At 39.0% G+C, this 22,219-nt stretch overlaps 1 protein-coding gene across 13 annotated transcripts in view; it reads left to right on the top strand.

The window, feature by feature from the left end:
- The window catches only part of ERBIN (erbb2 interacting protein), a 120,711-nt gene that overhangs the window by 54,506 nt on the left and 43,986 nt on the right, over nucleotides 1-22,219 (top strand). For all 13 annotated transcript variants that reach the window (XM_054652872.2, XM_077171291.1, XM_077171292.1 and 10 more), the window contains 4 exons: nucleotides 103-300; nucleotides 2,860-2,977; nucleotides 19,740-19,818; nucleotides 20,536-20,625. In XM_054652872.2, the coding sequence (XP_054508847.2) occupies nucleotides 112-300; nucleotides 2,860-2,977; nucleotides 19,740-19,818; nucleotides 20,536-20,625 (476 nt within the window). In that variant the 5' untranslated portion in view covers nucleotides 103-111. The remainder of the gene's footprint in view (nucleotides 1-102; nucleotides 301-2,859; nucleotides 2,978-19,739; nucleotides 19,819-20,535; nucleotides 20,626-22,219) is intronic.

Raw genomic sequence — 22,219 nt, 5'->3', positions numbered from 1 at the left:
ACTTCTTTTCAGTATTTAGCGGTCAGTGGAAGTTTCAGAAACTGCACGTGGGTATTTCTGAGGTTGTCTTGGTTTTTAAATTGACCAATTTCCCTTTTACAGTGCCTGAAAATGACAACGAAGCGGAATTTGTTTTTGCGGCTGGTGCCATGCCGCTGTCTGCGTGGAGAGGAGGAAACTGTGACTACACTTGATTATTCTCACTGCAGCCTGGAACAGGTGCCTAAGGAGATTTTTACTTTTGAAAAGACCTTGGAAGAACTGTACTTAGATGCTAATCAGATTGAAGAGCTTCCAAAGGTATGTTGGATGATTTCGCTTTTAGGTACACTTATTATGTCTTTACTTTACCAGCACTGTAGAAGCTAATAGTGTCCAGCTTCAGCTTTTGGGCCATAGTTTGCCATGAAGCAGCCTTAGTAGAATGAAAGTTTACGCATTCCAGCTGGAGTACTTTATTGCATGAATTAGAATGAAATTGTTCAAGCAACAGATCCGGCTCAAGAGAGTTACAAAGCAGAAAAGACTGGCTAATAAACCTGTTTCTGTGCACTGTGAAGTAGGTAGGCTACCACTTGCCTTGGTCTAGTCTACAGTTTAATTATCCATGTGATTAGAAAGATTGCTTGAACATTTGTCTTTTGTTCCTTTTTGGGTTTTGGTTTTATTTTCTTAACTGCAGGGACATGTAATAGCCTACACTTGCTTCAAGTTAATGTGTTTTTATATTAGAGTAAGTCATACTTAAGCCATATTTCTGAGAAACTAAAGATTTTTTTCCAGCTGTTAAGTAATTTTGGTCATTATTTTTTGCTACCCTTTCAATTTGCAGAAGAAAACACCCCCACATATAAATTCAAATATGGCAAAGGACACAAGCAGAGAGATTAGAGGTAGTGAAGATATAGTCAAAGTGATTTTTATTCAGTTGACCAAAATTTTTATAATTAAACTTCCAAGCAGAACTTTAGGGGAAAGCCTATTTGAAATTATCCTAGCCATTATGGACCCAGAGTTTCAAGCTGTGTGTTCCTTTTCTATTTTATTTAGTCTTCCAACTCTGAAAAAGGCTTTTTATTAAGCCATTTCAAATATGAAGGGTGTGATACTTACCAGGCCCTCTCTAGTTTTCAGAAACCCTGTTGAGACATTCCCACTCTCACCTTTCCTCCTTGCCCCAGTAGTGTTTTGTGATCTCATCTTTGTATGCCACAACTGTTTTGAGGCTGCTTGTCAACCTTATGACCCATCAGTGTGGCTGTTAGTTTTTTTTAATTGCTTTGAATCTTTTCAGAATTCCAGCTTATTTCAAAAGTCAGTTCTTACAGTGTAGCTCCTTAATTTACCTGACTTGTGAGAGGCATAGTATGAGCAACCTGGAGGGGAGAAAGGTTGTGGTAGGGAAGGAATTGACTTTAAAAGAAATGTTGGTACATAGTCTTAGCTTCAAAATTTACTTGACGCTTGAAATTGTTTCACCCTCCTTCATCCTGTATGCTAAATCACATCTGAAAAAGTACCCTTTTTTACTCCAGGAGCTACAGTGTGCATTTGAGCTGAAAAGCTCAAACTGTAACAGTTTTACTTCTCTCTCACTCTGATGTTTGGAAGAAATAAGAATTCTTTAGTAAAATAGTCTTTAATTATGTGGCTTCCTGCATTTACTGCTAGTAATTATGAATATGTAAACACTGAAAAAGAGCAACAAAAGGAATAACTGCAAAGGCAACATCATCTTCCCTTCCCCTTCCATTTTCCTTTAGGGGATCTTGTAATTCCTGCTGCGTATGCCTTGACCTGAGTTATCAGAGAAATTTCTAATGATTCCAAGAGTTTAGATTATTGCTTTCCAGGGAAAGAGTCTAAGTATATATTCCTAAAATAAGGGAATGGCTCCAAAACACCTGAGCTTTTAGTCAATTAACCCTTCCTGGTATTTTATTATGTTTTCTCAGAATTCCAAAGGAGAAAATCACAAAGTCAATGAATGATCTTATCCAAAGCTGTAATGAAAGAAATACTCATCATAAATTTTTCAGATGAATCTTTTCAATTGCTTATTAGAGCTATTTATTTTATATTATGTGTAAGTTTTCTGCATATCTTCTGATGTTTTTTCTTTCTTCTTCTTCTTAAGATTATTTTCCCTACTTTGTCAATTTGTTAAGCTTTTGAGGAAGAATCTCTAGGTACCCTGCATTTAAGAAGAGATCTGGCTCTGAGCTATTTGTTAAAGATGGTAATGCATGTATACATAGGGGATTAGACAGTTATCTGTACCCCTAGCTTGAACTTTGACTAGTTTCAATTTTTTCACTAGTTCAATATTTTTTACTAGTTTTCAATTCAAGTTTTTTTTTAACTTTTTTTCTTTTTTTTTTTGTACTTAAGGTAGGAAGCACGAACAGGAAAAATATTGGGAGACATAACAAAATGAAATTTATAGTTTTAGAGGCGGTGAATACCTACTGAAATCCTGTGTTCCAGAATGATTTTTTTCTTCTTGAATAAACTCTATTTACCTCTGGGTTGTCACATGGCAAGTCTATTATAGAAAATGTTTTGCAATGTTTGCAGGTCTAACTGTAACTACAGGTTACAGTTTCTGAGATCCTGGAAGGCATTTGTAGGAAGGATTAAGCATAACTGCTGCCCTGTAACTATCTACAGTTTTTTGCTTTCTGATGTGTTGTAATGAGTAAATTTTCAATGAAACTATTTAAAACTTTTTGGTAGATAAAAACTCTAAATAGCTTGGTCTTCAGGCCATGAGGTCAGAAGTTTCAATGGATTAAAAACAAAAACTGTATAGAGAAAACTGAGAGAAAATCACATTCACTTTTTCCTTTGTTTCAATAGCAACTGTTTAACTGTCAGTCTCTACACAAGCTGAGTTTGCCAGACAATGATCTAACCACATTGCCAGCATCCATTGCAAATCTCATTAATCTCAGGGAACTGGATGTCAGCAAGAATGGTAAGTCACTTTGCTTATTGTATTGAGGTAACTAAAAGGCAAATCACCATTGATTGTACAAAGATACTAGCAAAACTATAATTTCTAGAAGCTGCACAGCTAGTAATTTTAAAATTACTACTCTAAATCCCTGCTTACAATAAAAAGATGCTCTTTTATGATCTGGTTGTGATATTTTATTGTATCTCTTACATTGATTGGTTTGTAGACAACACTATCTGGCATTTTATATTCTCTCAAAATATATAAACTCAAATGTTAATTTTAGTAACTTTTGTCATCTGTCACTATACTGAAGAGAGTTTGTAAATTTTGCCAGATTTTATTAGTATTATTTATTTAATATGAAAATTTGTTTTGGTTTATTTTAATAAGCTTTTGGAATATGGTAGTATAGTAGGACTTGGCTTTCCTGTCCTGCTTTGGGGATGGTAACTTCTGTTGCATGGGGGAGTGTACTTATGTGTCCATGGACATGACTTGGTTCACTTGCCTGACTTGTTAAAAATCTATCATTCTGTGAGAGCCAGACTTCTATAAGTTATGAAATTTTGTCAGCCAAGTATTGTATTCATGGTGTTTTACTGATGGTGGTGCTTTGGTAAGTTGGCAGATGTGTGCAACTGTGAGGAAATTGAAATAATGTTGTCATCAAACTTAGTTGTGTGACTTACTTGAGAGGGAAGTCATGCTAATTGAGGAGAATAGAATAGTTTTGTCTTACTAATTTAAAGTTAAGTAAAAGGATACCTCATTGAAATAATACTTGAATATAAGAATTACATAAATATTCCAAAGATTTTGTCATCCAATTTATTGGTTTATGTGGGCTGCTAAGTAATTATGACTCCACGAAGTTCTGCTTTATTAAGAAAGCATTCCTGTTGTTGAGGTGTTGGTATTTTCCTCAGTCGTTTGTTTTAGCCCACTCTGTACTTAAACTCTTACTCTATTATCTCTGCTTAATGAACACAGCATTTAGTGCGATAAATTGACCTGGTTGCTACTGATTTGTTCCTGGTACAAGTGGATTAATAGTCTTTCTTAAAGAATGTTGGCCTTAAAACTGTCACAGTAGCACAGAAAAGAGAAAGAATAATCTTTTTGTCCTGTACTGAACAGTCGAAAGTATTAACTGTTTGCAACACAAGTTCTCAATGCAGAAGACTTAAAAGCAGCGAAAGGGAATTTGAGTGCTGCTGTTGGCAAATTCCATAGCTCATGTATATAAATAGGCAGCTGAAGCCAGGGACCTGCTTGTCTGTCTAAAATGTCATGGCCCTGAACTAAGCCTACAGAGTTCAGTACTGAAAGAGCACTTGTTCCTCTAAGGCATGAGATACACTGTCCCAGTAAACTATCAATCTCTGTTTTCTAGAGGTTGGGTTTTTTTTAACACCCTTCAGAGAAATGGCAGGGAGTACAAGCTTATTTAAGCTATTATCATGTGCCTGGTGTCAGACTTATCACAATTTGGATAGCTTCTCTGACTAGTGTTGCACATAAAAAATAGTTCTGAGGTCACAAGCTTGTTTGCTGGGGTCATCTTGTCTTCTGTAGTTCTAAAACCTCTGTAAAATTAAAAGAACCAAATTAGAGTCCCTATTTGTTCCCGCTGGGTGAAGTAAGAAATAGTGGTCTTTATTCTGTAATAAATTTGGTATTATTTGAGATCTCGTTTGTTGGCATAAGTGCCTTTCCCTTTCTCTTCAGCTCTCCACTGTTTCAACCATGGAAAATTTTTCTCTTGACAACTGCAAGCCTTCTCTCCTCCCCTGTGTCTGTTTTTCTTTTTGTAAGAATTTACTGCTCACTTTCTCATTGTTCTGAGGGGTGTCTATAATAGAGCCAAATAGGAGGAGGTAATTTACTACTTTTCTAAGAATAGCAAAATTTATCAAAATCTGCAATTCTTCCTTTTTCTGTTATATCTCAAAATAATAGAATGTGGAAGCAGTGGACTTCTGTTGAAATAATTGCTTTCCTTTAGTTTATGAAAAAAAGTAGTGCAGATTAGGCCCAAAAAGTGCAGGATCATGAGAGATGCTGAATTCTAAAATAATTCAGTGGTTTTCAGATTCCTGTGGTTGTGGCGAGTGAATGGTGATAGTTCCTCTGTTTTTCTTGAAGTATTGATGTACTGTTGTTTCCTTCTGAGATTGATTGGGCTAAATCATGAAGTGCAGATGTCTTGACATGAAATATGCATTTATTTTTAAAGGTTGTATTTTTAGAAGGATAGTTAGACTTTAGTTTTCAAATACCCATATACATGAAATATGATAAGACTTTCACATAAAATATTTGAGCTGTTTCTGGCATATACATAATCAAATGTATTGACCAGAGTATTTAATTTTCTAAAGAGCTGATAGGAAAATGAAAAACTAAGCTTCAAATTTAAAATGTTTCCAAGTTACTTCATGAATTGCAGACTGGCTTACAGAGTGAGACCAGTCATATGGGAGACCATCCAATTGTCCAAGTAGAATTATATGCATATATATATGTGTGCTTAATATTTGATGTTTAGATGAAGGATCAAAATCACAGAAATTGTTCAAGTTAGCAGATTCGTTACATGAAAGGTTTTAGTCCAAGATAGCAATGCTTTGATAGCACGGGAAAAGTCTTGCGCTTTCAATTTCTGGCTTAAACGTGTTTGGTTTCATGCACACAATATATAAAACTCTGTAACAGAGACACAGCAGATGTGCAAATGCTGATACTTAAGAATATTTAATAACATTTTATCAGAACAAGGATTCATCTAATCTAGCATCCTCCAGCAGTGACCAAAAGTAGAAGCACAGGGAAAATTTAGTAAAATACAGGAAGCCAGGAGACATGCATATTTCCCTGTATGCTCTCAGCATGCAGCTCCTTCTCTTATTGGGTCTCCCTGAGGCAGACAGGGTGTTTTTTTAATTTACAGATTTTCATTTGACTACTTCTCTTCTGTCAGTTTATCTACTGTTGGAAGTGATGTATGTTTTGAGATGTGCTGAGTTAGAATGCAAGCCTTTAAGGGTTGTGAGTCGAGGAGCATAGAGAAGTCTTTGTACCAGAGTGTGGTCTGGAATGTATTATCCTTGGCTGCTGAAGTGGTTGTGGCGCAAGTGTAGCCGAGAAAGACCAAATTGCTGCTATATGTGCAGCAAGCATAGACTAGAGTTAGTCTTAACTCTGCTTTAATTATTGGTGGTAGTCAATAAATTCTGTAGTCTTTTGGTAATGAGGATGTCTACTGTTCTTTTGTGGCATTTTAACTTGATTCCCAAGGCTACTTATGAACCCTTAATATCAGAAGTATTTTGTTGCTTCTTTCCAGATACACTTCAGCTTTGAAATTTCAACCTGAAGCCTTGTGATGGCCTAGCCACAAAGACGAAATCATACTTGAACAAATGGTTCAATAAATAAACTGCATTTCTATACCAGAAATTACATCCTGCATGATACAAAGCATTGAGAAATGCCTTTTCTCCCAGTCCACCTGACAGGTTACATCTTAAAGAGAAGTTGCAGCATAAAGAATGTGACACCAGTGTAGAAAAATTAATTTTAATTAATATTTTATTTATGAGGCTAAAGGAAATCAAAACATTTTTAATCCTGTATGGTAAATTTATTTATGTATTGACAGCTATACAGGAAAAAAAACCCACCTTCCAAAAAACCCCGCAACTCCACTCTTCACCCCCAAATTGTTGTCTTTTGGGATTAAACTTTAAGGAACAATCGTTTCCTTGTGACTCTGGCATGCCAGCCTTAGCATGCATCTAGGGCAATGCGGAAGGCTGTCAAGGAAATATTTTTTACTCTTCTTTGAAGAAGGGGAAGGAATTTATATGCAATGTCTGATGGTGTATCTAAATGTACAGAAGAGTTAGCTTTACAGGTTACTCAAATCAAGTGTTTGAAAGGCTGAAACATAGGATGAGGTGACTGCCAGGAAAATCAGGCTTTCCTGGAAGCTTGGGAAATGCACTTGAAATTGCTTGTGTCTGTGGGTTAGTCTAGTGGGAAATAGTGAGGTGATCTACTTTTCCCTACATGCAGGTGGTGAAAGAAAAAGATTGAATTCTGAAATTCCATATTATTCAGGCCTTTGGAGGATTAAACAGCAAGATGAGAAAATTACTAGCAAGACCAAGAGTAACCTGGGGCTTTGGAAATAACAGTACCTTCAGTAGTCTCTTAGATATTTCTTTCGCGGTGATGTTACAACAAATTTACTCATGTCAGTTTGTTAATCTGTATTACAAGGAATCTTCATGGAAAAATAGACAACCTAAACCTAAGAAAACACTCCTCTCCCCTCACTCCCCCGCCTCCAGGCATATCTGCCTATAAAGTTATTCCAGTAATTTTAAAGAATTTTGTTAACAGATGCAAATTTAGATCAAACATGTTTTCTTCAATGTTCTAAAGTAATCTGTTGATTTGGCAAACTGTCTTTGATATGCTCTGTGCCAGAAGTTGTGGAATTGGAGAATGAGAAATCAAGAAATTATCCAGTTTTGCGTTGCCCATCTGGTACGTTTAAGAATTTGGCTTTTCCAAGGGTTTGAGAATTGTTCATAGTAATAGAGGGAGATAGATCCAAGTTTCATTTTCTGCTGAAGAAGTAAGACAGGAAGATCCTGAATACAAAATTAACTTGCTGTAAATTTGCTATTTCTCTGCTTATACTGACAGAGAGGAGGACAGGACCAGGGTTTTTAAATCATTCATGATAGTGAACTAAAAGATCATTGATTTCCTGCAGAGTTCTGAGTTTGTAGCTCTGTGATAGTGTATCACTGTATAGATGCTATAAATGTGCACTAAATGTAGGCAGCCCTTTTATTTAAAGTCTTTTTTCAAGTGTTTGTAGTACTTTCTCCTTAAATACATTGTCATATTGAAGGTACTGAAAAGAATCTGTCTATTCACAGTAAAATTATTTCTGTGTGTAAGAGGATATGAATTGAATGAAATTTCAATGCAGATAAGGTTTTGAATGTGAAATTTGAGTCTATGTATCTGAAATTCTGAAATAAGTTCATTAAAATGTCTTCTTGGACGCAAAAGAAATGTTTGTAACACAAGAAAAGGTATTGTAAAAGTAATTATAGGGTTTGTAGATATGGATTTACATGTAAAGACAGCATAGAATAGGATCGTAGACTAGAATGATTTGTGTTGGAAGGGACTTCAGAGATCATCTCATTTCAACTCCCTTGAGAGAACCAGGGACATTTTTCGCTAGACCAGGTTGCTCAGAGTCCCATCCAACCCAATCGTGAATACTTCCAGGGGAGGAAGCATCCACAGCTTCTCTGAGCAGCCAGTTTTCTCCAACCTGACCGTAAAGACTTTATTCCTATCATCAAATCTAAATGTAGTCCCATCCATCCCATGTCCTGTCACTACTTTCTCTTGTAAAAGGTCCCTCTCCACCTTTCTTGTATGGCCCTTCAGGTACTGGAATGCTGTAATTAGGTCACCCTGAAGATGACCATAAAAATTTAGTAGAATTCTCTTCTTCTGGATCTTAACTACCTGTCCTAGATTCTTCTTCTAACTCCAGAACATCATATCTCTTTCTAGGGGTGGATTGGTAGCACAGGAACACTCTTTCTCCTGCTCTGAGCTGAGACATGAGTCTGTTCTCCCTTGCCTTGTGAATTAGCCGATCCTACTTGCTTGGGTTGGATGTTAACTTACCTTCAGGTTCTATGGAATATTAATCCCAGTATTTCCAGGTGGGATGTGCCTGGGCATGTCTGACCCTTGCTGCTGGACCAAAGGCGGCAGCTGTGGTGTTTCACCTCAGAGACACCTTTGGCCAGCTGGATGCTGCAGCTGGGCACTCGGAACAAATCCAGGCAAAGTAGGAACTCAGTTTACCTCTGGTGGAAAAGGTTCAGGTGACAGTGAAGAGAAAAAGGAGAGGATTCTGCCTTGGAGTTTTAATCCAGAGTTTTATTCCAGGATGACAGACCTCTGGATGTTGTAACAGCTCCCAATAGAATCCCGGCTGCATGGTCTCGTCTCCTTTTGAGCCCTGGGGACAGGGGGAGGGGAAGGGACAGGTGAGGCACCAACCAGGTGGGAGGAGGGGAAGGCTCAAGGGATAAAGACACTTGGACAGGCCAATGAACCTGGACCTGAGGGGCATCTTTTGAACTTCTGCCAGCCACACGACACCCTTGCTGGAATGTTGAGATTGATGGACAGCTCTTAGCAGGAGGGCAAAGGGGGAGGGGAAAGGAGAGGTTGACACACCTGAGGGGTTGGGATAGGTGAAACAGGAAATGGCATCACACTGCAACAAGGTTCCAAGGATTTAAGGGAGGGTCATCACCCTGCTAGCATCAATGGCCTGCTCAGATGCCCAGATGGTACCCTGGCTGGTGAGTGCTTTATGCAATGATGCTTGTCTGTCTGGGCACGCTTGCATCCATGGCACTCAGCTCTGTCTTTGCGTTCTAGCAGGGCTTCCACATTCTGGCATTCCCTGCAGCTGAGGGTTTGGATGATTCTCTGAGACTGCAGGAGGTCTGTTCAGGTGTGGAAGCTATGGCCTCTCTGTTTGGGTTTCATGCTCAGTACAGCAGTTGCAATGGGTAGACAGCAATTTTGTTGCCAAAAAAGCTGCATGTTGATGACTCCATAGGATGAAGTGGCTCCTTCTCTATGCCATTCCTCATGGACTGCCATGGAGAGACCCCTGTGCCACTTCCTTCTAAAGCCACATGTCCTGTTCCCTGCACTCACTTGACCCATTTAAGTCTCTCATGATTGCTTGCCCCTAGCTACTCCTTTCTCCACTCCAGGACTGCTCTCTCTCATTTGCAAGAACTGCTGGGAGTTGGCTGTTTCCTGGCAATCCTGATAGGTGTCTCAGCTGTTACTCAGTTTTCCCTGACCTCAGGAACCTCCTGCCCAGCTCAAACCTAGTATTTAGTCCACCCAGAACTTACTGGAGCTGCTGGTGGTGTCATCACTGTCACTTATGCACCTCGCCAGTTCAGCAAAGGAGAAACTTGTATCTTTATTTGTGTGCTTTGAGTGACAGTTGTCATGTAATAGCAAAAAGTGACTGGATGTGCAGCACTGATTTTGCAGTCTAGGGTAGTAGAGGACAGGGCAGGGAAAAGCAAAACAGCTTCCTATGGTTACGTTTTGTGCTTCTCTGGGTACTTGACAGCATTCTATCCATGAATTAAACATGATGGAAAACCATGTAACCTTGGAAATTGTCCAAACCAGCATTATTGCCACAACTATTGTCAACAACTCTGCTAGTGTTCCACATACTGCAATTTTACCCTGCCCTGGCATGTTTTAGTTTACGTAAATTAGTGTGTCAGGCATGTCTTTAAGAAGTCTGACTGAATTACTCAAGAATTACTGGCTATCCTTTTTTTCCACAGACAGGTATTGAGAAACCTGTCTTGCTACTCATATTCCTTCTCATTTACATTATGTAAGAGACACGGCTAGAACAGGCCTAGAGAGACCTTACTCTAAAAACTGTAGATCTTACAAATGGTTTGAGGAGGAATGCTTGGAAGACTCTTAAATGTTTGCTGCACTGTTTTAGCTGTGCTAGGACATGTATATAAAAGCAATAAAAAATCTAAACCCACAAACCCCAAAACTGTAATGGAAAGGTGTTACTGCTGTCCTACAGATGAGACTTGCATCTCATGTAAACCTGAGATGCTGGTGGGTCTGAAACGAGCTGCAGCAAGGAAAGAATATGGAAAGGAGAATGAATGTTCAAAAAGTAAGGTGGGTCAGTACTGTGCATTGAATTGTTTGGGTTCTAATACACTGCTTACATCAAATAATGAAAAGTGCTCATTTGCATTCAGAAGGTATGCAGCATTAAAGTAAAATACATAAATATGTAAATACATAATTATCTAAGAATATAGGCTGTGACTTATACTTTAAGTTTTCAGTTTACAATTTCAAGTTTTGCAAACAGATCTTTCATATTCTCTGGGATATTTGTGGCATATATTTTTTAAAATATTTTACTGTGTTACATCCATATGGGTTTGAAAGACACTTTTAGCGGGGGCCTGAGGGGAAGAACAAAACAACAGTTTCTCTTTTTGTGGTGGAGCTGCTTGCCCAGAAGTTAGACCAGGATAAACAGACTAGGTGAGGGAAGAAAGTAGTTAATTTGTATTCATGCAAACTGAAACTGTATGTTTGCCTGTGTGTTCTCTATATTTGGAAAGGTGCAGAGTGGAGTAAGTGCACGGCAGGCTGTAGTTTAATGTATTTTGCTCCAAGAGAGCTTTTTAGTGTGCCTGTTTTTTGGAGAGAGATTTTTCCCCTCACATTTTCTACAAACTGAGAGATCTAGCTGCAGACTCCTTTGGGAACATCACCTGTACAGCTTCTAGAGGTCTCACATGTGTTAGTGATTTTCTTGCTCTGTGCATTTTAGGTATTGAACCAAAATTTTTTTCTTGGTCCAATTTAAGCTTATTTTAAATTTTTCTTTTTAAGAAGAGGTGTAACTCTCTATGAATACTACCAATCAGTAGATACTGCCACTTCTGTATAGTAGTGGTAGTTTCTATAATGGACATGCCTAGCTTTAGCATTTATTTCTGAATTAAGGTACGACCACAGCCCCCATCTGCATTAGGGCTGAAGCAGGAGCATACAGGGCTATCAGTACTGATCCATTGCAGTAAAGGATTCTGCTAACAGTGGATCTGACTTGCCCAGTTTTCTATAGAGATGGAATTGCCAGTATTTGAGTGAAAAAAAAATCTTTCCTGATGGAGAGAAAAAAATTGTCTCAGTTTTTTCTCCTGCTCTGCAAGTTAAACTGATCCTAGTGATAGGAGAGGATTGTGCTGTGTAGAGGAGGAGATGAGTGTAACTCCAGATGGTGAGGGGGACCCCTGTTATACTTACCGTCCTTAATCCAAGAGGAAGGACATTTGAGCACACTTGTTGTGACAGGCTATGAAAAAAAAATAAATAAATATTGCTCTCCAAGGAGTTAGAAATGAGGTGAAATTCTGTATTTCAGTCATGTTATGTGATCAAGAACTGAGGTTGATTGCCTCCAGATTTGTGTTTGTTGACCCAAAATCCCTGCATGACCTTTTTGGTATGTCCTTTGGGCATGAGCCACAGCTGGTCTTGGATCGTAATTGAATACCACAAGGTTAGATAGTGAGGTTTTGCCAAGTAGAGTTCTGAATGATGAATGCTTTCTGCTTTTGGCTTAATTCAGACAAGAATTTTAAATTCCTCTTTCTTACCTTACTGCCAAATGTTCTTAAACCATTCTTTCAGAGATTTTTTTTTGTTTGATTTGGTTTGTTTGTTGCATTTGTTTGTTTGTTTAAACTTTTGTTTGGTCTTTTTGTTTGTTGTTTTGGGGATTTGTTTTTGTGTTTTGTGTTTTGTTTTGGGATTTTTGGGGGGGGGATTGTGTGGTTTTTTGGGGGGTGGGAGGGGTTTTTTTTTGTTTGTTTGTTTTTTCCTTGTTGATTTTTTTTGTTTTGTTTTGGGGGGGTGGGGTGTTGTTGAGGGGGCATGATGTTGTTTTTGATAAAAACTGGCAGCGAGTATAAAAGGGCTTGAAATCTGGGAAAACAGGGAGGAAAGAACAGTCAAGTAAATGCTAAAAGCTATTACATAAATCTAACTTCTGTGGTAAACTACACTACAAAAAGAACTTTGCTCCCAAATCAGTTTGGATCTGGTGGTTAAAGGTGATCTGCAAATTGTGTTTTCTCCTACTGTGCTCTGCAAATGTTCATGTCTATAGGCACAATGGTTTGTATTTTTTTGGAAAACAGTGAGCGTGATCTATGAACAAATTGAGCACTGAAATGCGTTGGGCATAGTGATTGTTACAATGTAGAATACAAAATTAATGATATGTTGAAGAACCTGTCCATATAATGCTTTTCAGTGGAAGTGGAATAAGGCTGCAACAGACCAGGTGAACTGTTGCACTGTCTTCTGTAATCCTTGGGTATCAGTGTACAGAGAAAGCAGTAAAAACCCCAAAAGAAAAACAGGATTTAGAAGGAATGTGGATCTCAATTTGCAGTACTCAACTAATGAGAGGCTTATGGAAGGATTGAGTTAGCTATCAAGTGGATTAATTAGCACAATGTTAAAAATGAGTGAAGGTGTATGTGGTCACAGAATCCCTTGAGATTTGCTGAGCTTCCTTAATGGGGAAAAGGATTCATCATATTGAGGACAGATGTAAAGCAGAAAAGCAAGCAACAATTCCTCTTATAATAGCACACTTTACAACCCCATTTTCCTCATATCTTTTTCTCATGTCTCTCTGTCTTCTTATTTATTCTTCTTTCTACTTGCTTTTTGAATTTTTCTTGGTGGGAGAAATGAAACAATACTAATCCAACAATAACTGCATGTTTCTAGCATGCAGGAGGAGTATAGCTGAGGAAAAGGGAGTGGTCAGAACATTGTTATATAGCCAGTCAGTAAATGCAACTTCCTATCACATGGTAGAGAGTAGCAGTCTCCTGATTTTTTTCCCGTAGTTTCTGAATGTGTATTACAAATATTAGGTATATTTCATGCTGTCATTCTCAATATTGAATGATGGCCATTTATCTGTACTGAAGTACTCAGTGAGGTTGCTTAAGATGGTATGTACCATGATGAGTCTGACTTGAAGAAAAAGCAAAATTAAGTTCCCAGGCTCCCTCATTGTTAGGTTTCTCATATCAGTTGAATTTCTGTTATTAATTTGTTGTTAAAACTGTTGCTGTCTCTTGCCCAAGGCATAGTCAAATAGGGGACTACTGTAGTGTCCTCTGATTATGTGTAAAAGCATGCTGATTTAACATGTCTGTATTTGGATAGCTAATATTTTATTTGGCTGTTGTTTTGAGAGTGAGCTTAAATTGACATTCTCCCCTCTAGTAGATGTGCTATGTGTTTTGGTTTTTAGGTAGTTACTGCAAATTTAAGCTTTCTGTGCTTCCATGAGTTCATGACACAGACAGTGGAAATTAATATTATAAACACAAAGTTTAATGTGTTGGACGAGAGCAATCTTTCATCCAAGGACCAAGCCAAGACCAGTAGTGAGACCATCTCTCAGAAAAACAAAGTTTAGAGAATCTCTCAGTGTGATTCAAACAGCAAAACTAAGGGCATGAGGTGAGTCTGAGACACAGCTTGGCCTCCAAGGAAGAGCTTAGCAGTGGTTTACTTTGATTAGTGTAAATGCTTATTTTAAAAAGGTAAATTTGTATCCTCAGCAATAAAGAAATTTTATTTTTCAGACACCAGAAGGCCACTTCCTACAAATCATCTGTAACTTCATTTCTGCAGGCACAGGGTATTGTCATGTTAGATGCTTTCCATGTATGGATATTTCTTTTGCTGAATGAGGTTTATTGCTACAACTGGAATTAAGATCATGTATATTTAAGTTTCTTGGAACTGTGTTTCTCTTTTTACTAAGAGTAAATGACAGCAATAGATAAGGTATGGTTCTCTTCTGTCTATGGTAGCTTCCTAATCTTTCTTGGACTCGAAAATAACATTACTGCTTTACAGAAAGCAAACTTTATAACATTATAAATATTACCTTTTTAATTTTGATTTTGTACTGAGTAATGGAAATTAATTAAATTAGTATCCCATTGCCATCTTCTGCTTTGACTCCACTCACAGTCCCAATAAACTTCACATGGCTGAACTCATACACATGAACATGCACTCACACATGTGTATATATGTGTGTCTGTATATATGAAGCTGTATTTTGATTTACACCTGTGCATGTGCATAAACATGCATGTTACTCAGGAAGTGTCAGAAATGTTGGCCTGTTTTACCACTGATGGTTCTGTTCTTCCTGGTCTTTTCTGCTTCTGAGTTTAGGAAGTTATTTCCCAAAAGTGTCCGTGATACTTAGGTGTATTTGAACTCCTGGATTAACTGAATGTCATGGGTTTTTTTCTTGCCTTTCAGCTTTGAGTAACAGAGTACAATGAATCCAAAGTAATAATTTCAATGGCAGTATGACAAACAGGTTCCTGTCAATAAAGACCTAAAAGTCTGTTTTTAAAGAAATGGTGTCACTGCTTTAGTTGTATATATGGAGAAGTCATCACAGTAGCTTTGCCACTCATTATCACCAATTAGTTACAGTTTGTATTTTGTCACTGCTTTACTTGTCTACTGCCATCTCTTAAGTCCTGATGTGTTGCAGCCTGAATTGCTGCTAGTAAAGTCCCAGGTAAAGAAGCAAAAAGGGCCTTTGCATAATATCCATAGATGTTTAATTCAGCCGTGCAGTGAGATGTTCAGGTCCCAGACAGACACACCTCCAGAGGGTCCTGCTCTCTCCCCCCAGGGGCCCCCGGGGCTGACCTTGGTCTCCGGGCTGTACAAAGGCGAGACTCAATCAGGGAAAAGGGAGGGAGTGGCTCAGGAGCAGCTATGTTCAGACATAAGAACAGGGGAAGGAGCCAATGGGGTGTAACTTAGGAGATGCCCCCCCCAGGGCCTCCACAATTCCCCAGTTTTTATGTTATTAAGCTTTTCTGAAGGATCAACCGAATCAACACAAAATGACAAAAACAATCAAAAGCATCCATAAGACAATTTTCAAAATGCAAACAATTCTGGGTCCTTAATGTCCAAACAGATTTTCTGGAGTGTGTTAGAGCTGGCAGGAGGGATGTGGGGTTTTCTTAGCATGATTTATCAGGAAAGAGAGTCAGGAGATTTCTTCAGCAGAGACTGTTTCTCTGTCTCCTGTGGTAAAGTGGTTGGATGTGATAGACTCTGCACAAGATAGTGTAGGTGATGTTGTGCCTGTTAGAAACTCCAAATAGAAATCATTACTTTAAGAAAATGATGGTTACTTTAGGGAAACTTTCCTTTCTTTCCCTCCTCATCAGGCTCCCTCTGGTATTATGAAGGAACTCTGGGGAAAGGGATTAGTGGAGGGAGACCGTGGAAGAGGGGAAAGGGTGGCTGGAATTTGTGGGAACATGAAAAGGGGTAATAGGACAATGGAAAGGAAAGGAGGAAGATGGGAGGGAGGCAGGAAGGCCACAGGAATTGGGGTATAAGAAGAAGTGGAACATATTGGACTGGAAGGTTCTTTCATTATCAACCTGGGGTTTTGGATGCAGGACAGCTCGCCAGTGTTCTGTGCTCTTCTTGCTTTTAGGCTATGGCTGGGGCTAGGTGGTTGGTTGTTTTGGGTTCTATGTCCTTGGTAGGTGTGTGGAGGACTTCTATGATGTGGATATATTTCGTATGTTTGCAGTTTGGTGCATGTTTACTACCTTGCACTGGAACTCCACCACGTCCCGTCACATCAGCTGCTTGGGGGCCTTTTCTTCCTTGTATTACATTAAATTCCACAATTTCTCCATCTCCTAGACTGTGGAGGTATTTCTTGGGATTATTCTTTTTTATAGCAGTCTGATGAACACCTTTTTTGTTATCATTCCCAGGTTATGAAACGGTATTTGTTTTTTACTTTGAACCATTTCACTGTCCCCAAAATGTTCATGGCAAGGACTTTTTACCTTTGCCAGTGGGTTTGTGTTGGTGTTTTTGGATGCGTTGCTGGCGTGCTGCCATGCGAAGTGCGTTCTGCTCCCGCTGCTGGTGGCCACGCTGAGGCCTGGCCCTCTCTCAGGGGCTGTCTCAGCTGGTGCCTGCGGGTGCTGCCAGTGCGGGGCTGTCAGAGCAGTGACGGTGGGCAGGGGCTGCTGGTTTTGCTGCCCTGCCAGGACTGTGACTCTGAGCCATCCCCCAGCGGGGCTGTCCACCTGCCCCGTGACAGCGGCGCCCCAGGTCCACTGGTCTCACTCGCCTGCCCATGGCCCCCGTGCAGCAGGCTGCTGTGGGGCGGGCTGGACAGTGAGTATTGGCTGGCTCGCCCTGGCCTCGCTGAGCGCTGGCAGGGCAGCCACGGGCTTTCCATGGGGGGGAGAGCTGCAGCGGGTCACAGAGCGCTGGCACGCCGGCAGCCCTGTGCGAGGGGATACAGCTCTTGCCACCCCTGCCACATCTTGCTGTGCTATAGCAACCGAGGTAAACACAGCTGGAGGAGGCGTGGGGAGCAGAGGGTGGAAGGGGAGACCCCACGGCCCCTGCCATGTGGTCTTCACCATCTTGGGCAGCAGGAGTACAGAGGGGAGAACCTGGGGGAGTTTTTCTTTGTGACAGGGGAGGGGGTGCAGGGGCACGAAGAGGGGAACACGGAGGAGGGGTTTTCAGCTGGTTTTCATCCTCAAGATTCAGAACACATTTCATCATCATATTAAATAAAGGACGGAATTCTGTCTTCGTTTTTAACCTTTCCCAAAGTACTTCCAAGAACTCATTAGTTAGGACTAAGTTCCGTGAAATATAAGGAAAATGCTTAAATAACCACTGTACAAAATACTTCAACTCCTCCTCTGAAAAGCAATAATTTTCTTAAAGAAAAGACTTTTTAAGGTAGAGGTAAACTTCTTGTTGTGCATGGGTGAGTGTTGTCTCCATCTTTGCCCAGTCTCTTCCCAACACCCGAGAGTACAAGGAGGAGCCAAAATTTTAAACTCACCTCACTGGGGTAAGAAAATTTTCAGGGTGGTCTAGTGCAGATGTTTTCCCAGGAGAAGAGGTCTCAGGCTAATCTGGAGGCCTCACGTTGGGTGCCAACTGTGTTCTGGTCTCTCGGAGTGCCACTGAGGGAACCCTGGCCAGGCCCGAGATGGTGAACAGTGGTGGGGGGCACTCTCCTGTGCCCCAGGGTGGCGGAAGGCAGCTAGGCTGACTGCTTGCAGCAGAGGAGATGCTGGAACAACGGCAGAAGATGAAGGGTTTGACTCTTAGCAGAGGTTAGTCCAAGGTTTATTTCAGGAGCTCTGGGGAACCCCTACAACTGCAGGGGCCTCCTGCTAAGAGGCCCGGGAGAGGTGCCAAGGTTACATTTAAAGGGAGGTGGAAATGTAAAGTAGATAACATATTACGAACCAATAAGAAAAATTAAGGTATGGATACTGGAAAATGGACATTTAGGACAGCATATGGGGTAACTCTTGGGGGGTTGACTCCTAGCCTCTGGCTAATCACTTGACATCCTGGGCTGAAAGTTGTAGATGGAGGGGATGGGATGCTGAGTGACTGACAGAAGGCCAGGGTGGTGATTTGGGGATGATCTCAGCAAAGGAAACGGATTACACAGGTAGAGGGAGGGGGTGCAATCTGGGGGTAAACCATTTGGGAAAAATAAGGGGATACAAAGACAAAACCATTATAAAACATAAAAACACACTACAACTCTGATGTACCAGGCCAGTCTTGTTACTGCACAAATATAGAATCAAGCTTTAAGCTAACATCTAATATTCTGCAATTTCTTATGTAAGTAAAAATACTACTTAGCATTAGCTTCTAAGTAGTATTTTTACTTACATAAGAAATACACCACATGTTCTCAGAACAGATACATGAAGTTTCATCTGCCAACCTGAATGAGAAGTGATGCTGCCCTTGTCTTTCTCTCTGCAGCTGGACCGTTAATGTTTTGTCAAGCAGCACAAAATTTCATGCTTTTGCTAATCTACAAAGAAGCATTCACAGAGTATAATTCCTTCTTAGTGGTCTTGTTCCCTGGTTTGCACTTTCCACATGCCTGATAAAGCACTCACAAATACAGTTACATGTGTTAACTCAGAGACAAAGAGCTATGGTTTGGTATCTGGGGGAAAAAAAAGTAATTTTTAAACTAGCTTTATTTATTAGCATATGGGGTTTTTTGCTGCAAACAACAGTGTACTTAATCCAGGTAGAAAGATACAGTATGAATGGTTATTGTATTTAGGACAAATATATTTAAAATAAAGACACCTGTCCCAGGGTATAAGATCATGTTGCAAAAGCAACTGCAGTTGTGGTAGCAGTTGGTTTATTTTCTTTTTTTTTAATGGCATATATAGTAAAGATAGAGGTAAAGGTTTTGCATGGTAGAACGGTTCAGTACCGATTTCCTTCTGATGTGATGGATACATGACATATTCAAGGCCTGCTTTATCAGTTTCTGACAAATAGAGATATGGCACATATGTGGAATGCAGCTTCACTCTGGCATTTTCACAGATAATCTTGGAAAAAAAGGAAGTTGCTTATTGTTTTAATTTTCAAACATAAGTGTGCCTGGAGCGTTTTTTGTCCTCCTCTCAAATGATCTAGAAGTCAACAGCAAGCATACATCACATTTTGGGATGGATATCTGTTCTGTGAAGAACTGTGAAGCTGTAAAAATACTTAAAGATTTGAAGCCTTACCATTTCACCTGGATGTTATATAAGGCATTGATTTGATAAGCAGATTCCGTTGAAAAATTCATGCTACCAGTGATTGCCTTTTTTAAAATAAATTATATTGGGACAGAGGTTCTTATCTTAAGTACATTCAAAAGCACAAATACTTCAATATTTGGCAATAACCAATGGGAATTTAGTGTACTGTGTGTTTGTAGCTTGTGAGCTTCCTGCTAACCTGAAACATGGAAAGCTTTAGGAATAGTATATTAAAAAAATTATATTGTGTAGGAGTATTTCTTTAATGAAAACTGTATGTAAAATGAGACATCAGAAAAACAGTTCACTAGTTACTAAATGAATCAAAGTTTTTACAGCTAGTGGTTTCATGTGCATAACTTTTATGGATGTGGTGGAATCTAATAATTAAAGGCTGTTTTTCTACCCCTTTCTGTATCTTGCAGGCATACAGGAGTTTCCAGAAAATATAAAAAACTGTAAAGTCTTGACAGTTGTCGAGGCAAGCGTAAATCCAATTTCAAAGTAAGTTTGTACATTTTTTGATGTTTTATATTTTGTGCAAATACTACTGAGTCTTGAATTTGCCCCAAGATGTGTGCCAGCCCTTGGAGGCGAGAGCAGAGTTCCCTGAGAAATACCTTCATTAACCTTGTTGCACAGTGATCCACTATAGCTGTCTCATTAAAGTACTTTGCCAAAGTTAATAGGCTATGTGAACTATCCTTCATTATACCATGTAGCTTTGTCAGCTTGTTAAAATCCATCACTTCTCTGTGACTGTAGAGAAGTGTGTGAAGAGTTTTCTTAATAACAAGAAAGTATTCTGGTTTAATATGTATTTCTGCTATAGTGGCAAAATTAATTTGCCAGAAATCTCCACTGCCAGAGATAAAACATATCTCTTCTGGGGGAAAGGGGGTTGTGTATTTTTAAATTTATCCTGTTGTTTCTAATTAATGCCTTCTTCTCATTACATGTCAGGAGATTACCAGTTTGTTGCATTACTGCATCTATTTGTAGTTCTTATTGCCTGTAAATGTTGTTCTCAATACTTAAAATAATTTTGAAACTCATCTTATAGAGAACAACTGTCTAGTGTGACTTTAAAGAAATCACCCCCTCAATTTTAATTTTATCAATATGTAGGACTTCAGTACTATACTGTTGCTTAAGAAAATATGACTTAATGCCCTGAAAATAATTGAAACTAAGGTACTATGTTATTTTACTTCTATATAGGTTGCCAGATGGATTTTCTCAACTGTTAAACCTAACACAGCTGTACCTGAATGATGCTTTTCTTGAGTTTTTGCCAGCCAATTTTGGAAGGTAAGTTGAACATGAAACTTTATATCTACATTAGTTTTAAATTTCTGCAGAGCAGTTTCTTCTGGTTCTGAAGCAAAGTGGGTACTGAAGAGAGGAAGAAGTGTACATTAGGAATTTGCAATAGTTACAGGGAAAAAAAGCCTTGAATCTGTATCAGCAGCTTTTAATTTTGAATTCTGAAGGACAGGCAGAATGCTTATGAAGGCTGTAAAACTCATTTACATTCTTGTTTCTTTTCCAACACTAGTATGGTAAGTAAGGAATCCTTTTTGAAATTTATGTTGCTTGTCATGTAGTAATTGGAGTGAAGCAAATAATGACTACTGTAATTCCACTTGTCCTGGATGCACAAATTACTTCATGCACAACTATAACTCTCAAGTCCTTTTTTGTCAGGGATATTTCTGAAAAACCTGGCGTATTTATGGTGCATTCTGACTATGCAAAACTGTTACATGTCATAGTTTTAGTACAAGATAAATACTAATCTGCTACCTCTGTAAAATAGATTAAATCTTGTGAGCAAAAGTGAAAAGGTAATACTCATAAAAGGAAAACTTGTAGATGAGCATAGGTTAAGCTGTCCTTATCACACTACTTTTAGCCATCTCTGCAGTTTTCCTCTCTCCATTCTGATTTTATACCCTTTTCTCCTAGATTGTCACTTTCCTGACCCATCCCATGTCCAGCAAGCATCTCTTTCAGAAAATACAGCAATTAGTTAAGCAATCGTATTGCTGAGTGAAAAAATTGCCTTAGGCCATATAGTTATATTTGAGTCAGCACAGTTTGCAAGAGATTAGCAGAACCCCCAGATAGTGCTGCAGCAGTTGGGCAGATGAGGAGATGAGCAATGGAACATAAGCACAGGTGCTCTCCACTAGTGACCATTAATTTATTAGTCATCTATGATCAGAGCTGTTGGCTTGCTCTTCTCTGTTACTAGTTAATGAATGACTAAAAGCACCAGATCTGCTACACATTCAAAACATCTGCTTATGATGCACATGCATTATTGTCATGCTTTTTTTCTGATGCACACAGTTTGCTTTTCAGAAGGCTTCATTAAGGTTGAAGAATATCTGGAATATGCATAATCTTGTTGGAATTCTAATGATTGTCTATGCTTTTTTCTGTTCTGTTTTTTAATACTCTAACCAAATGGCAAGATTTTCTTAATTAAAACATGCACTACAGATAAACTTGAAGGGTTGAGGTTGACACGGCTGATTGTTTAAGTAGTTAATCTTACACATAATACGCATTAAAAATTGTCATAATTTTTTTGTCACTGTCAGCTTCTATAATGCTTAATGTTTAGTGAAATGGTAAAGTCATTAATTACTAATATCATAAGAATAAATCAGTTTCTGAAGACAACTTCAAAGCCAGTTCTCCATTGTAGTGTTTCTCTTGATAGTTATGAAGAATTCTGCCTTGTTAGTTCAAATCTAGTGATTTGCAGCATCCTTTTTTATACCTAGGAGAATGAATTTGAATGTATTCATGAATGTAAGTTTACCTGCTGAAATACTTTTGCATAGAAATCATAGTGTTCTACAGGAAGACAATGTTTGGATCAAATAAAATGGAA

This window comes from Agelaius phoeniceus, chromosome Z, assembly GCF_051311805.1.
Source record: "Agelaius phoeniceus isolate bAgePho1 chromosome Z, bAgePho1.hap1, whole genome shotgun sequence".
Lineage (NCBI taxonomy): Eukaryota > Metazoa > Chordata > Aves > Passeriformes > Icteridae > Agelaius > Agelaius phoeniceus.
This window is presented reverse-complemented; position numbering and strand designations above follow the sequence as displayed.